Source organism: Stegodyphus dumicola, chromosome 1 (assembly GCF_044657685.1).
Source record: "Stegodyphus dumicola isolate Sdum_Otavi_A_Nest chromosome 1, ASM4465768v1".
Lineage (NCBI taxonomy): Eukaryota > Metazoa > Arthropoda > Arachnida > Araneae > Eresidae > Stegodyphus > Stegodyphus dumicola.
The window spans coordinates 264760237-264775352 of NC_140768.1; the positions used below are offsets into that span (position 1 = coordinate 264760237).

Sequence of the window (15116 nt, forward strand, 5' to 3'; positions counted from 1 at the left end):
CTTTTAATCCGGCTGCTTTTCTGAAATTGTGACTAAGTAAAAAAAAAAAAAAAAAAAAAGTAAACTATCAAACTATATTAATTAAAATTCATGAAGAAACCATTCTATTCTTGACGTGACCAATTCTCATCCAAGTTAATACTAAAAGGATTTATATTAAAATATATAATTTTTACTTTTACGGAAATTCACCAATTGGCATTTTATACCTTACTTACTTCTTATTACATATACTATATTTACAGTACCGAGATGCAGAAGCGTCAGAACTTTGGTGATTCCAGAAATTTCTGGATTTTAGATCATCTGTTTAAATTCAGTGAGATCATATATGCATGGCAACACTGGAGCTTATTGCTCCAACACTGGAGCTCCCACAACCAATTAAGGGCTGAAAAGGCCATCATGATAAACATCAATACAACTTCAATCAATGCATTATTATCGGCAATGGTGCGACGCACAAGACAGTACGTGTCAGTCAGAAAAATATTAATCAACCCTCAGGGCCGGCACCAGAGATGGTGCAGCTTATTCTGTCATATAGCATGTCAAAAATTAGTGGCAACAAAAGTTAGGAATGACATAATTTTTTTAATTTAGAAGAGATATCGGACAGTAGAATTTAGAACGTGCATGGATTGAACCAGGTGGCAAAATGTGTACAGCCAGACCTGCTCCTCCTTCCCACAACCAATTAAGGGCTGAAAAGGCCATCATGATAAACATCAATACAACTTCAATCAATGCATTATTATCGGCAATGGTACGACACACAAGACAGTATGTGTTCGAAAATAACATGCATGAATCTCAGTCAGCCCGGAGAAAAACTGCATTTATGATACACTTGTTCCTCGTTAAGATATCGTACAATCCTATATTTAGCACGGAGGGATTATTTTTCACTATTTTATTCATTTATCTATTTTTTTGGCTGGTGGTTCGGGGATCTGGATATTAGATCATTCCGGATACTGGGCATACAGATTTCAGATTTTGTACTACAGTCAAAAGTCGTTAATCCGGACTCGTCGGGACTTCGCCGATTCCGGATTATCGATTTTTCTGGATTATAGATCATCAGTTTAAATCTTAGATGGCATGCAGAAATTATAAAATTAAAAATATGAAACCGTAATTTATGAAATAAAGAACAATTATGATCTAAAGGGTATCAAAATTTACAAAAAAAAAAAAAGCTTAATATTTATTTGTTTACTTTATTAAACATTTCTTTCAATGTAAGTTGTTTAAGTTGCTTCTTTTTTATGTGATAATACATTATAATTCTATAAACAGACAAAATTTCTTGTTCAGTTACAAAGTTCCGCTGTTCAAGGTCCTATAATTGCTGTGTCGAGAATACCGACTAATTTGTCAATCGAAATTTTTTCGTTTTCAATAACCTCTGTCACTTTCTTCGCTATCGGATGTGAATTATAATGACGAGGAATTTGATTTAAATCATATCAAAGACGGAGTACATCGAGATGAAATACTACATTTAGTAAGGAATTATAAGCCAAATAAAATAAAAACATCTGCCCTGAAGATAAGGATTGTGCTGACAGATCAACTTCCAATTCATTGTGCACCGCTGCGTTAAAGATACACAAAGTTTAGATAAACAAACGTTAAAGTTTAGATAAACAAAGGATATGCCTTTATCCATTTTTTGCAGTTAATGGACTTCGAAACATACTTTCGCTTTGTAGATCCTTTACATATTAGTAAATATATATCAGAAATTCTATTTGACATAATTGAAAGTTCAAGCTTACTTTTATAAAATTGCTCTAACAGTCTGCAAAAAATAATAAGCCGAATCCAATTTGAAGAGTAAGGAACAACGCAATCTGCAAAATTAACTGAATTACATAATTTTAGCTTATCTTATACCGTCCCTTATACGTTAAACGCGCATTCGTAAACGTATTTTGCGCACACGCACACACATATTCGCAGCCGTAAAGGTCTTGCGCTACACCTACGACGCATGCACAGAAAGTTTGTAGCTTTGAGGTCCGGATTATAGATCATTCCAGATTATGGGTGTCCGAATTAACGACTTTTGACTGTATATATATATATATAAGATAAATAAAATAACTGTATATAAAGAACTAAAAGCATAAATATAAGGCTATAACTTAACAGATTTCATTAAAGATATACCTTACATATACCATCATCTCCACCACTAAACAGAATTTGAGAAGTGTTGTCAGCAAAAGCAACAGTATTTACATCGTCTTCATGTGAACGAATCTGAAAAGTAGAAGATTTAACTCTCTTTTTTGAAAGTAAAATATTTTCAACAAAATAAATAATTACTTTAGGAATCCATCTTTAAAAATTTAGACTCAATCAATAACTGAAAATAAATAATAATAATAAACAAACAAAAATCTGCCAGCTTTCAGATTTTACATTACGCCCAAAGGGGTGTTTTTTTTAACATTTTATGTGTTACCTTTATTTATTAAATATCATGTTCTTCGCACTTAAACCATAAAAATCAGTTCAACAGCAATATCGCAAAATAATTTTAAATGAGCATATCTTTAGAATTTCTGATACACGGTCTCGCATGCTGGAGATAAAAATGTTCCCCCCCATACAGTGTTGCCATTCCTTGCATTCAAATTGTTGAGTTTTTTAATCAAAAATTCGTTCATGTCTGACAAAATATGAACTAGATAACAAAACAAATTCGAAATTAGGGCTTGCAGATGCCCATATTCGCTGGAGGATTACATTATTCAAAATTTGATTGCTCAAGGTCCTGCTGTTTTATCACAATGCGAAAAACATGCATACATTTATGTAGATTCTTCATTATTTAATTTCTTTAAATATAATGCAGGGCTGTAATGTTTGGTGGGAACAGTTTGAAAAATGAATCAATGTAGAAAGTGAATCGATGCCAAGTGCCAAAATGAAATTAATAGTCCTTTTGGGCTAATAATAATAAACCTACTCCAAAAATAACAATCGTCACAAATTGGAAATAATAAACAATAATCATACTTAAAGAATCCAGTGAAAAGCCACCCGTAGGAAGGGATTCTTCCCATTCCATAGGAGAAACCCTACCATAAATGTACTTCTGAGCCATTTGAGGGCTGAAGAAGCTAATAAAACCTCCATAATCTACTTCATAACACAAGCTATAATTATTATATGAAACACGATTTTCTCGCTTCCACAGGTTTCACTCATTATAAATAGCTGTACTTAACATATTGTTATGAAATGTACAAACGCGGTAAGATGGCTTCCCCACAAAGCAGTTTTAGGGTTGCCATAAAATGGCAAGGGAAGGCATGGTAGCCACATCTGGCAAGAAATCACTCATTTGGCGACAAAATTGGTGATACACTGTGGACGGATGGAGAACCTTCTGGAACGAATTCTTACCGGTTTAGCCCAGAATTTCTCGAACACAAGCCGAAAGCTATATAAACCCTGCTGGTCCACAGTCAGTTAGTGTGTGTGCCTTGTCTAGCGAGCTGATAGTCATTGAGCGAGTGTCTCGAAGTCTAGCGCCGAGTTGGTCGTCGAGTGCATCGACGGGAACTGTACTCAGATGCTTTGCAGTGAAGCTGTCTCCACCGTTATTGCCTGACAGTGTGAAGGCTGTGTCGTTGAACGTGTCAGCATGTTTATAACAGTTCAAAGACTGTAAAAGTGATTTTTGGAGCTACCTGATTAATATTGGTAAATAAAGTGTATTTCAATACTTCATCAAGTGTCGTCGTTATTCACTCTAAATCTATGAACCCCTTATGAACGTGAAGGAAGAAAATAACGTAACAATATTATTCCATCGACGGTGAAACTGTCACTAAGCAACATGGTTTCGCACCAATTAATGGATAATTGAAAGTGCAGATGTCATGATAAGGAACATGAAGGAAGAAAATGACATAACAATATTATTCCATCGACGGTGAAACTGTCACTAAGCAACATGATTTCGCACCAATTAATGGATAATTGAAAGTGCAGATGTCATGATAAGGAACATGAAGGAAGAAAACAACGTAAAATATTATTCCATCGACTTACTATTACTGCTATAATTTTGAGGCCTATAAAATTACATTTATGATTGCACTACCGTTCATTTACAGCTGGTTGTGAGAATAAACATCTGCTGAATGAGAAAAAACAGTTGGATATGGCCTATAACAATAATAGACTGGAACAATCACCTGTCAAAGTCTGTAATCATAGCATTCTAAACTGATTTTCTAGTAAAACTGTAGTTAACAACAAAAGAGTAGAAACTGACAAAAGCCTTTTTATGAATCATGAAAATAAAGTAGACTGAATATTGCTATAGGAATAGCTATTGGGTGGATTGTGCAGAGAGAGTGATGAATGTTATATTGTAGGAGGCACAGATAAAAATGCAGGCCAGAATTTTGCAGTAACAATTGCCTCAATTTTGACGGTAAATTTCATGGCTTCACAGTAATCAACTTTTTCAGACAATGGGATAATATACAAGTATCCAAGTAACATTAATGCATGCCTTTTTTGTTGAGTATACTATCATACTGATTATGAAACCCATACTATGAAATATACATTAATTTCATGGTATGATGCATATTGTTCTTATGAATAAAAATTTTAATAATGCATAATGCATCAACACTTACAGACTGATACAATTTATTGCACAATAATTTTGAATACTTAAATTTATTGATTAATATAATCCAAAACATGAGAAGGTTTATGCTTCACAGTCAGATCACTATCTGCAAATACCAGCAGTAAAGCCAACAAATGCACTGAGTTATTTAATGATGGCAAAATGAATTAAAGCTACATATATAAGGATGCCTTTCTATGGGGAATTGGACTATATTTACATTACATATGAGGGAAATCTAGACAATTTCATACTATTCAACCTCTAGAAAAGAAAACCTAGAGCACACTGTTCATGTTTTGTTCTTTTGGATGTTTCCACTAATTATAATCACAGATCATTTACATAACTTTTAAATACGCCATATATAAGCAAAGTATCCAAAAAGAAGCAATTGTTTGGAAAAATATTTTTAAGGCTTAACCAAAAAACGCTAAAATAACTTGTTGAAGTTTATATAAAAAATTTAAGTTTATCTCTTTTTTAAATGAACTGTGTTAACACAAAATGAGCACTTTTCTTTGATTCCATTATTAATGACTTTTCAGCTGACAAAAAGCATGTAAGCATACCTTTTGCCATATTGAAACAATGCTCTTATCATTTTCAACCTAAGTCTCATGCCATGGCAAATGCAAATGAATTAACATATGCAAAATTTGCTCTCATTACGAAACATTCACAGAAGTTTTTTTAAGGAATAAAGATGGTTTTCATCACAATGCCTGATGGTTTATATCCCATACCTAACACCAATACTTACATTTATGGAAGGGAACCCATGCTTAAAGCTTAAAGTGTCTCGGATTCAGCTTCAAAATTTTTGCCACCCTAGGTGATCAGTGCAGTCAGACCCCATAAAAATTAAACATATTAATAATTTAAAGCAAAATATACCTTTAGTCAGTTGTAGTGTGAGAAAACTTAATCAGTGACCTACAAAAATCTGCACCTTAAACTGCTGCTTGCGCTGTATACACCAAGAACCAGCCTCATATGTAATACAGGTACAATAAATATGGAACCTTTTATAGCAAAACACATTGGCCACTTTATGTGAAGTAAACAAATTGATAAAAGACAGTGTCTGCACCTCTTAATTTAAAAAGTGTAATTTTGAAGACCCTTATATCTTAAATTTGCTATTGAAATATCTTTTGAAATCCCACTAAATTCTTATAGATTCCCACCTACAACAAAATTTATCAGTAGTCAATGCATGAATGGCATTTTCAACAACTTTGAAATATACATATATATATACTTTTTTTAATTAATGGTTAAATGTTATTAATTTAATTACATTTAACTTAAAATCCAAAAATAATTTTGGATTTCAAGTTAAATAATCTGGATAATTAAATACATTTCTTGAAAATTATATGTATACTTAATTAGAAATTTTCATTTTATTACTCAAGAAGAAATATCACTAAATCTACTAATACATTACTGAAGCAAAAATTTTTAATCAAAAATAATCATAGAGGAAATTAGGATCCATAAAAATTACATATTTGAAGTTCCTGGATTCTGATTTCTACACAGGGGTAAAAATTGAATTCTAGACAATGATAAGAAACATAAATATAATCCTTAACAAAAATACTTAAAGTTGAATTTTAAGAATGTAAAAATTTGTAAGTAGCATACTTCATAAGCAAAAACTCTGAATTAGATAACCGTATATAAATAACAGGATCCATGCATTTCAGTGAGAATGGCTTCAAGAGCTTTCATACCTAAATTTAGTTGAAAATGTGTGGAATATTTTCTTCTTTTTATAATAATGGAAAAAATTCTTTCACAATTTGCATATGAATGAGTTTCCCCCCAAGGCAGAATCCAGATATACTGCATTATTTAAAAGTTGTTTCATATGGTTTGAAACTGAAATTAGAAGAGAATTCAATTAAAAATCAAACTAAATACCATTTGGCTTTTGTAAAGTCCATTTCATCATCTTTTTATAAGAAATTTGATGATTTCATAGCGTTAATTTCTTATGCCTTTGGAAAAATACGTGTTGTTTATAGTCACTTTTAATGTTATATGCAAATGAAAAGTTTGTTGCTAGTGCAAAGAGCATGACTGCAGAACACATGGAAATTCTGCAGAATAAGTCTTTAAATTTCTAGCTTGACCATTTTAGCTTCTTTCTTTTGCAAGCAGCATAATTCACGAATATAAAAAACTTCTAGTTTAATCACAAATCACAAGAAACAAATGCTACATTTCCTCATCATAATATAACATAATGGGACCTGCAGAGTAAACAAGCCCTTTAATATAGGGTACTTGATTGGAAAGATAAGAGTTATAATTGATTAGTTAGACTTTAAAATCAGCAAGACCATTAGCCTAACACATGATGTCATGAACATTTCACCGATCATCAGAGAAATAAAAGTTAGTTCCGCTTTGCATACACTTTCCTTCTCCCCCCTTTCAGAAAAATCCATAGTTTTTCTGGTATTTTCACAGTTTTTAAGGAATTCCCATAGAAACTGTGAAGAATTCACAGTAGTTAAGTCCATACATTCTCTGTAGCACTTTCTTTCACTTGCACATTGGAATTTGTAACACAACATAGTTAAGAAAAGTTTTCATTACCTTAAATTATGATAAAAATAAACAATGAAACGCAAAGCATACTTTTAACGTCCTTTTGTTTTCTTCTCTGTTATATACATATAGACATTCATCGTTTGCCCTGAAAATGACACAATAATGAATTTTAAAAAATACAGTAAAATAAGAAAACATTAAACATTAACATATTCTTTCTATTAAGTTATATATTACATTTAGGGTGCACTGAAATGAAAGAATCACGTTCAAATCGCAATAAAGAACAAAACTGATTTAAGTAAATAACTCAAGTGGTAAAATGGCTTTACTTATATTATTAAAAAAAATTACAAAATGTAAAAATTGATTTTTCCTTGGGATAAAAAAATCTATAATTTGACTGAACTTTGTTGCAGAGTTATGAATGCATTCGAAGACTTGCATCAAACAACATTTTCAATATTAAATAACATAGCCCTTTTCTTGGTGATCTTAAAAAAATTCTGGCACTAATCTGACAAATTTCTTTCACTGCTGTAATGAAATATTCTTCTACATACTGATATGATCAATGTCAATTCATCTTTCATATACCAATATTTTGAAGTATTTTAAATACTCAATAACATAAATCATTTCAAATACAGGCCTTTACAGCTTTATAAAAGTTTGCTTTGGTTTACTTTAAGAAAAAGTCAGTTCAATCCCTTTCATAATTTATAAAGAACTCTAAAAAGGAATTTATCTGTCTGTGCTAATTTAAAAATGTTCATTTGTTAGCATTGGTTATAATGCAAGACCTGAAATATGAAAGCGAAATTTGCAGTTTAGTCTGACACACTATCTTTGCATTTGGTTCATTCAAGTATGTCAAAATATGCTGAAAACGTAGCCTAAACAGGTATGCATATTTTACTATTAAAGTTGCACTATTCATGAAACATTGCTCTAAACATTATTTTTACATTTTGCCTTTCTTTGTAAAAACAAAATTCCTCTTCAGATTCCTTCATAAACCATAAAAGGGATTGAACTGACTTTTTCTTAAACTAAAGCAAACTTTTATAAAGCTGGGGGAAGGGCTGTATTTGAAAATATTTATGCTATTGAGTATTTAAAATACTTCAAAACACTGGTATACGAAAGATGAATTGACATGGAGGATCATATGAGTATGTAGAAGAATATTTCATTACAACAGCGAAAGAAATTTGTCAGATTAGTGCCAGAATTTTATTAAGATCACTAAGAAAAAGGCTAGTGTTATTTAATATTGAAAATGTTGTTTGATGGAAGTCTCAAACACGTGCGTACGCAAAAACACAAAGACAACAAAATTCTGTAGGGGGAGGAAAAAATTATTTTTCTGTGGAAACAAAGGATTGAAACGTTATTAATGCCGAATGCCTGTTCTCTGCCTTTTTACTTGAGCACAACTTGCCACTGAATGCATCGGATCAAGAAAAATGTTTCCCGATAACAAAATCGCTAATATTCAAGTGCAAGGACCAAAACGGCTGCAATTGTTAAAGAAAGGGTATAAGAAATAAATCTTCAATTATTGACTGCATTAAAACAGCTCCATTTTGCCTCTCTATGGATGGAAGCAATAATACTGATTCAAAACTGTATTCAATTGTTGTTTCATATTTTAATCCAGTTTCTTCAGAAACTGAGTGTAGTTTACTTTCTGTTCTCCCTTAGGACATTTGACAGGCTTTAATATAGCACAGCTAATTATTAAAATTTTAAAAGAAAATGCAACTCCTCTGGATAATTGCTTAGCACTTGGTGCTAAAAATGCACCAATAATGGTAGGTTCGAGGACTGGTGTTGAAGATATCTTTAAAAAAAAAAAAGAAGAAGAAGAAGAAGAAGAAGCTTCAGATTTTCAAATTAATGAGGTACACCTGTCACCTCTTAAGTTTAGCAGCTGAAAAAGGAGCAGCTTCTTTACCAATAAATGCCAACGAACACATTGTTGATATTTATTATTATCTTGAAAGGAGTTCTAAAATCCGCCACTGTTAATAGTATTTTCATTAAAACTGATTAAAGTATTATTTTAAAGATGCAAATAATAAAAATGTTTTTTACAAGCAAGTACTTTTGTACTGTTTGCGTTTAAGCATTATTAACTGAACTTTTGAGATATTTGTTTAAAGTTAATTCTTTATTAAAAAAATATATTTTTATCATTTAAAAAGTCTTTTCGTCGTTAAAAAATTCCTGATTTTTTAGTGTCTTAGGTTGTGGCAAGTCTGTAACTTAGTTTAGCACCTTATCATACTGTAACCACTTCTTAAGCCCTACAGTCTACTTGTTGTCTCATCAATTTTTGTTTTCGGAGTTTAAACAATGTTATATACCAAGGATGCCCAACCCATTGCTAGCAACAGACATCTGGTCCCTTCTCTGTCTTGTAAAGTCAAGTGCCAAAATGAAAAAGGAAAAGTCAAATCCTAGTTATGCCACACACACTAAAGATAGATCTTTTTCAGGAAGCTTTAAGCCAAAATGCTCTTTTACACTGGACATTGCACCCCAACATTGCTTTCAGTGGTCCACACATCATGAGTGATGTCATGGTGGATTGCTTCAGATTCAACTGAATACTGCATTTCCATACACTGTCCCTTATGAATACCTCTACCACACAATGTTTAGTTATTTTACAGCACCAACGTCAGGCTCTTGGTATAGCCTGCATGAAACATAAGCCAGTGAACACAGAAAGAATTTCAGGAGTTGTACATGAAGTAACTGACTTGATGGTTTCATACAGGTATAAAAAAAGTATTCTCTTTTACTCATGTTATTTATTAGTTTTAATAAATATTAGTGATTTCGCAGTTACCCTAATCATGTCATCATATGAGCTGAAAAACATGAAAAAACAGTAACTACTATTAAAATTTTAATGATGAATGGAAAAAAGAAATATTTTTTCAGTAATTTTAAGGACAAATGTATTTGATTTATGATTCAGTGGTTTATACTAGGGGGGGGCAACATAATCTGACATTTTACAACAGTTCATAAAAAAATACTAACATGAATCCAAGAAAATGAGAAGTGAAAGAACTGTAAAGCACATTCTTTGCCCAATAATCACTGTTTACAAGTCCTCAAATAAAATGAAGGTTACTTTGGTTGTATCATTTAAGGTTGCACATATACCTACAGTTCACACACACACACACACACACAAAAAAAAAAAAAAAAAAAAAAGAGAGAACCATGTTGATGGCAACAAATTAAAGAAGCAATGCTTGCTGCATCAGAGGTTTTATTTCAAGAAGCTAAAAATAAGAATGAAATTATGTCAGTTATTCATAAATTCCATCACTCGTGGGAATACAAATGAATGTCTGAAATGTCAGAGACAAGGTAAAAGATGAATTACAAAAATGCATTTAAATTTACCGTGGGATGAATCAATAGATATCTGCAATGTACCACAAGTAAATGTTTTTATAAGGATAGTTTTTGTGATTGATCAGTGAAGGATAACACACTGTCAATTTTGCCACTAAAAGGCATTGCATGCAGTGTGTGAGCATATACTAAGCTATTAAAAATATATAATTGAAATTAATCTTCCACTTAAAAAACTTGGATCAATAATGACAGATGGTGCACCTGCCATGATTATTTTAGCTATTGATTTCATCACATTATATAAGAATAACTGCTGACTTTCCAAGCTTTTTTAACTGCACCATCATAAGAAGGCATTATTTACAAAAGTTTTACACTACGATCACATGATGAAAGTTGTTCAAAACATTGTAAACATGCCACACTACTTCAAAACAGATTGCTCAAAGTACAGACTGATAAATTTGATGCTGAGTATGGAACTTTACTGTTGCATTCTTTAACTGGATGGTTTAGTAAGCAAGTGAAAGATTATTATATAATTAATAGGAAGTATAACCACATTCAAATCAAAATTAAATTTATGGAATGAAAGGAATGTAACTTTTGAATAATAACGAATAACCTTCGTAACTTTCAACTCTAAATGAATGTACCTTTTGCCACTTTACAAATTTGGAGAATTACATCAAGAAATATAAGAAAACTGAAACAATCAAATATTCTGAAAATCTCATCAAGCTTAAAAACAATATTGAAATAGATTTTCTGATTTCCATAAAATTAAACCCACTGCTTCATTTATTTCAAACTCATTTGTTGTTATTAATATTTCCGAAATATCACAACATTTTGCAAATACGCAATATATATATATATATATTTTTTGGCTAATCTAGAATTGTAAATAATTGATTTTCAGTCTCACCTACAATTATAAACTCGAATATCACAAAGACACTTTTGGATATTTGTAGATGAGAAAAAATACTCTTAAGAAACTTTTCAAAGATTAAACACTTCTGCTTTGGATCAACTTAACATTGTGAAAGTGTTTTTTCATCAATGAACTTGTTAAAATCAAAGTCAGATCCAGTATAAACACATCCAAATGAGTGCATGAACTTAGCCATAACATGGTTATGTACCACAGTAAACTCACAGAAGCCATGCAGTGTAAGGTTTCACATTAAAATATGCTTTTCCTATATTTAATTTACATCTTGCAGAAATTTTACTAAATATTAATATAAAGAATACATAATTACTTTTTTTTAACATATCATACAACACACTTTTATAGTTTATGTATAATATACGAGGGCTATCCAGAAAGTAGATTACGTTTTGGAATAAAAAAATAAACAAAGTATAGGAAACAAATTTTATTATATACAGATGAAAGCCACACTCAAATACTACTTTTCTACATACAAATTAAGGCATTTATCGTAGCGATGTATGAGCTTGGAAATTCCTTCGTCGAAAAATTCGGCCGCCTGCGCCTTCAACCACTTCGTTACCTCTTCTTGCCTTCCATCTTGCACAAAACTTGTGGTAACCAAGCTTTTCGCTGATGATTTCGTGCAACAAACTTCGCGAAATTTGTGGAAAACTCAAAGAAAGTTCCGTTATTGTGAAATTTTGATTTTCACGGACTTTAGCATCGACTTTTTCGAGAAGTTCGGCGGTCACTATGCTGGGTCTCCCACTTCGATCTTCGTCGTGAACATTGGTTCGGCCATTTTGAAATCTTATGACCCACTGACGCACTCCACCTTCAGTGATAATGTTGTCCCCATACACTTCACGAAGCTGCCGATAGATTTCTATCGGTTTACAGTTTTTTGCAGTCAGAAACCTTATTACTGAGCGCACCTCGCAGCTCGCGGGATTTTCAATTAACGCAGACATTTCAAACCGTCACAGTATCTGAACGGAGCACAGCACGAACCTCTCACTAGCACGGCTAGATGCAGACTGAGCTGCGCAACGCTCTGACCCCAAGATGGCCGCGCTAGCCCCGCCCCTAGCGGACACAGACGGAAACGTAATCTACTTCCTGGATGGCCCTCGTACATTTATAATTGAAATATTAAAAGTGCAATATATAATTGTGGCTTACCAAAATTTTTTTTAATTCTAAACTATCTCACATCAAGTTAAAAATTGGGCATAAATTCTAAATTGTACTATATCAAGTTAAAGTTTGGGCATTATTATTATACATGTTACTTCTACTTTGGCAGGTATAAATTGATCACTTTTGCTTTCAGTATCATATATTAGTATTCATGTGTTATTTATAAAGATTTGATAGCTTCTCTAGAAACTTGGAAATACTCAAAAATCATTCTCATATATATAAAAAAGTAGTTGCTTTTTCTCTTTGTATTATTTCAGCTTGCAAAAATATTTCATACCAATGTTCTATCTCACAAAATGTGGGAAACTTGCAACTATGTATCTTACCCTCCAAGTATCTCACGACCATCCTGAGAAAATCTCAAAGCAAAGACACAAAAGCGTCTTTCTTCAGGGAAAAGAGGGAGAGCTTCATGAACTTCTTGATCCCCAAAAACATTGCATATGTGTACTAAAATTATACATAAATAATGTGTGAATCAATCAATAACATATAAAGCTAAATAAACTGAAACATTGACAGATTCTAGTTCTTCATTTATAAACATGCCAATAAATAAATAATAATAATATTCATGTGTTCGTAAATAAAACACAATAAAAATACTCACTACATTCTGACCAACTACAGTAAATGAAATTGCTTCCATCAGGACTATAAGGTACAAAAATTAAATTATGAATATTTAGAATAAATTAAATAAACAATATTTTTTTTAAATTATCTGTAACTGTTCTTAAACTGATACACATTTTATTTTTTAAATAACTTTTCTATTACTTTTTATAATAGCATTACATATTTATTTATTAAACTTAGTTATATTACCAACACATTAGATTTTGTAAATATGCTTTTATTTTCAGCTTATACAGACTACACATACAGATTTAAATAGATTTCCTTTATAGTGGCCACAATGAGTGAACTGAAAATCATCAACCATTAACTGAATATGTTCTAATGATTCAATACTTAGATAACTAAGCCAAAAATTCACTTACAACTTGATAAAGTTAGATCAAAAGTACAGTGCTGCTAGAAAATTAGCATGCTGACTGCCATGGCAAATTTCATGATTTCAGTCTCAGAAACCAATTTAATTTAATCATGTAGTATCAAAATCTTAATTAAAACATACAGTAATCATTAAAACACAGGTAGAATGCATTTTTTTTCTTAAAAACAATTCTTCAGATTGTATTAAGACATAGTAGGGATGTCTAAGCAAAATAAGAAATTGGCAATCAAATCAAACCTAACATAGCACAGAAACGTGTGGCAATCAATGTGCTAATAACTAAATAAAAGGCTAAAACTTTTCTAACAAGCCCTGTACTCAAGCAACTGAGTCAAAAATATACAAGAAAGCTTGGAATTTAAGATATCTTTTTTATATCATGATATGTAAGTATATCACTACACTTAAAATTAACTAATATATATACACTAATTCAGAAGTCAAACAACAAAAATCAGCGTTATATTTACAAAATTTTCACAGGACTAGTTTCGATGGTTTTACCGAACCACCATCTTCAGCTGCAAAACTGCAAAATGCAGTTTGCAATTTTGCAGTTTTGCAGCTGAAGATAGTGGTTCGGTAAAACCATCGAAACTAGTCCTGTGAAAATTTTGTAAATATAACGCTGATTTTTGTTGTTTGACTTCTGAATAAGTATTTATTCGGCGTGTTATTGTGTCTTATATATATACAGTCAAAAGTCGTTAATTCGGACACCCATAATCCGGACCTCAAAGCTAAAATCTTTCTGCGCATGCGCCGCGTTGACGCATGCGCATAGGCGTTTTACGCGTGCGCGCAAGACATTTACGACTGCGCATATGTGTCTGCGCAGGCGCAGAATACGTTTTCGCTTGCGCGTTTAATGTAAAACGGACGGTATAAGCTAAAATTATCTAATTATCTATTTCAGTTAATGTTGATGATTGCATTGTTCCTTAATCTTTGAATTGGATCCGGCTTATTATTTTTTGCAGACTGTAAGAGCAATTTTATAAAAGTAAGCTTGAACTTTCGATTATGTCAAATAGAATTTCCGATGCTGGAGCTCCCAAAGGATCTAGAAAACGAAAGTATGCTTCGATGTCCATCAAACAAAAAATGAATTGCTATAAAAAATGGATAAAGGCACATCCTTTGTTTATCTAACGGTTCCGAAATCAGTTTATCAATTTCACACTGCTCTGTGCGGGGGGGGGGACGTCGTGGTGCGCAATGAACTGGAAGTTGATCTGTCAGCACTATCGTTATCTTTAGGGCAGATGTTTTTATTTTATTCCGCTTATAATTCCTTACTAAATGTAGTATTTAATCTCGATGTACTC

The 15116-nt window shown here is 32.0% G+C and overlaps 1 protein-coding gene across 2 annotated transcripts in view; it reads right to left on the reverse strand.

Annotated features, from left to right (window-relative positions):
- LOC118186174 (DDB1- and CUL4-associated factor 11) overlaps positions 1-15116 on the reverse strand; it is a 137344-nt gene that overhangs the window by 69526 nt on the left and 52702 nt on the right. For both annotated transcript variants that reach the window (XM_035356233.2, XM_035356235.2), the window contains 4 exons: positions 13378-13421; positions 13094-13217; positions 7325-7382; positions 2179-2271 (listed from right to left, as the gene is read on the reverse strand). In XM_035356233.2, coding sequence (XP_035212124.1) covers positions 2179-2271; positions 7325-7382; positions 13094-13217; positions 13378-13421 — 319 coding nt within the window. The remainder of the gene's footprint in view (positions 1-2178; positions 2272-7324; positions 7383-13093; positions 13218-13377; positions 13422-15116) is intronic.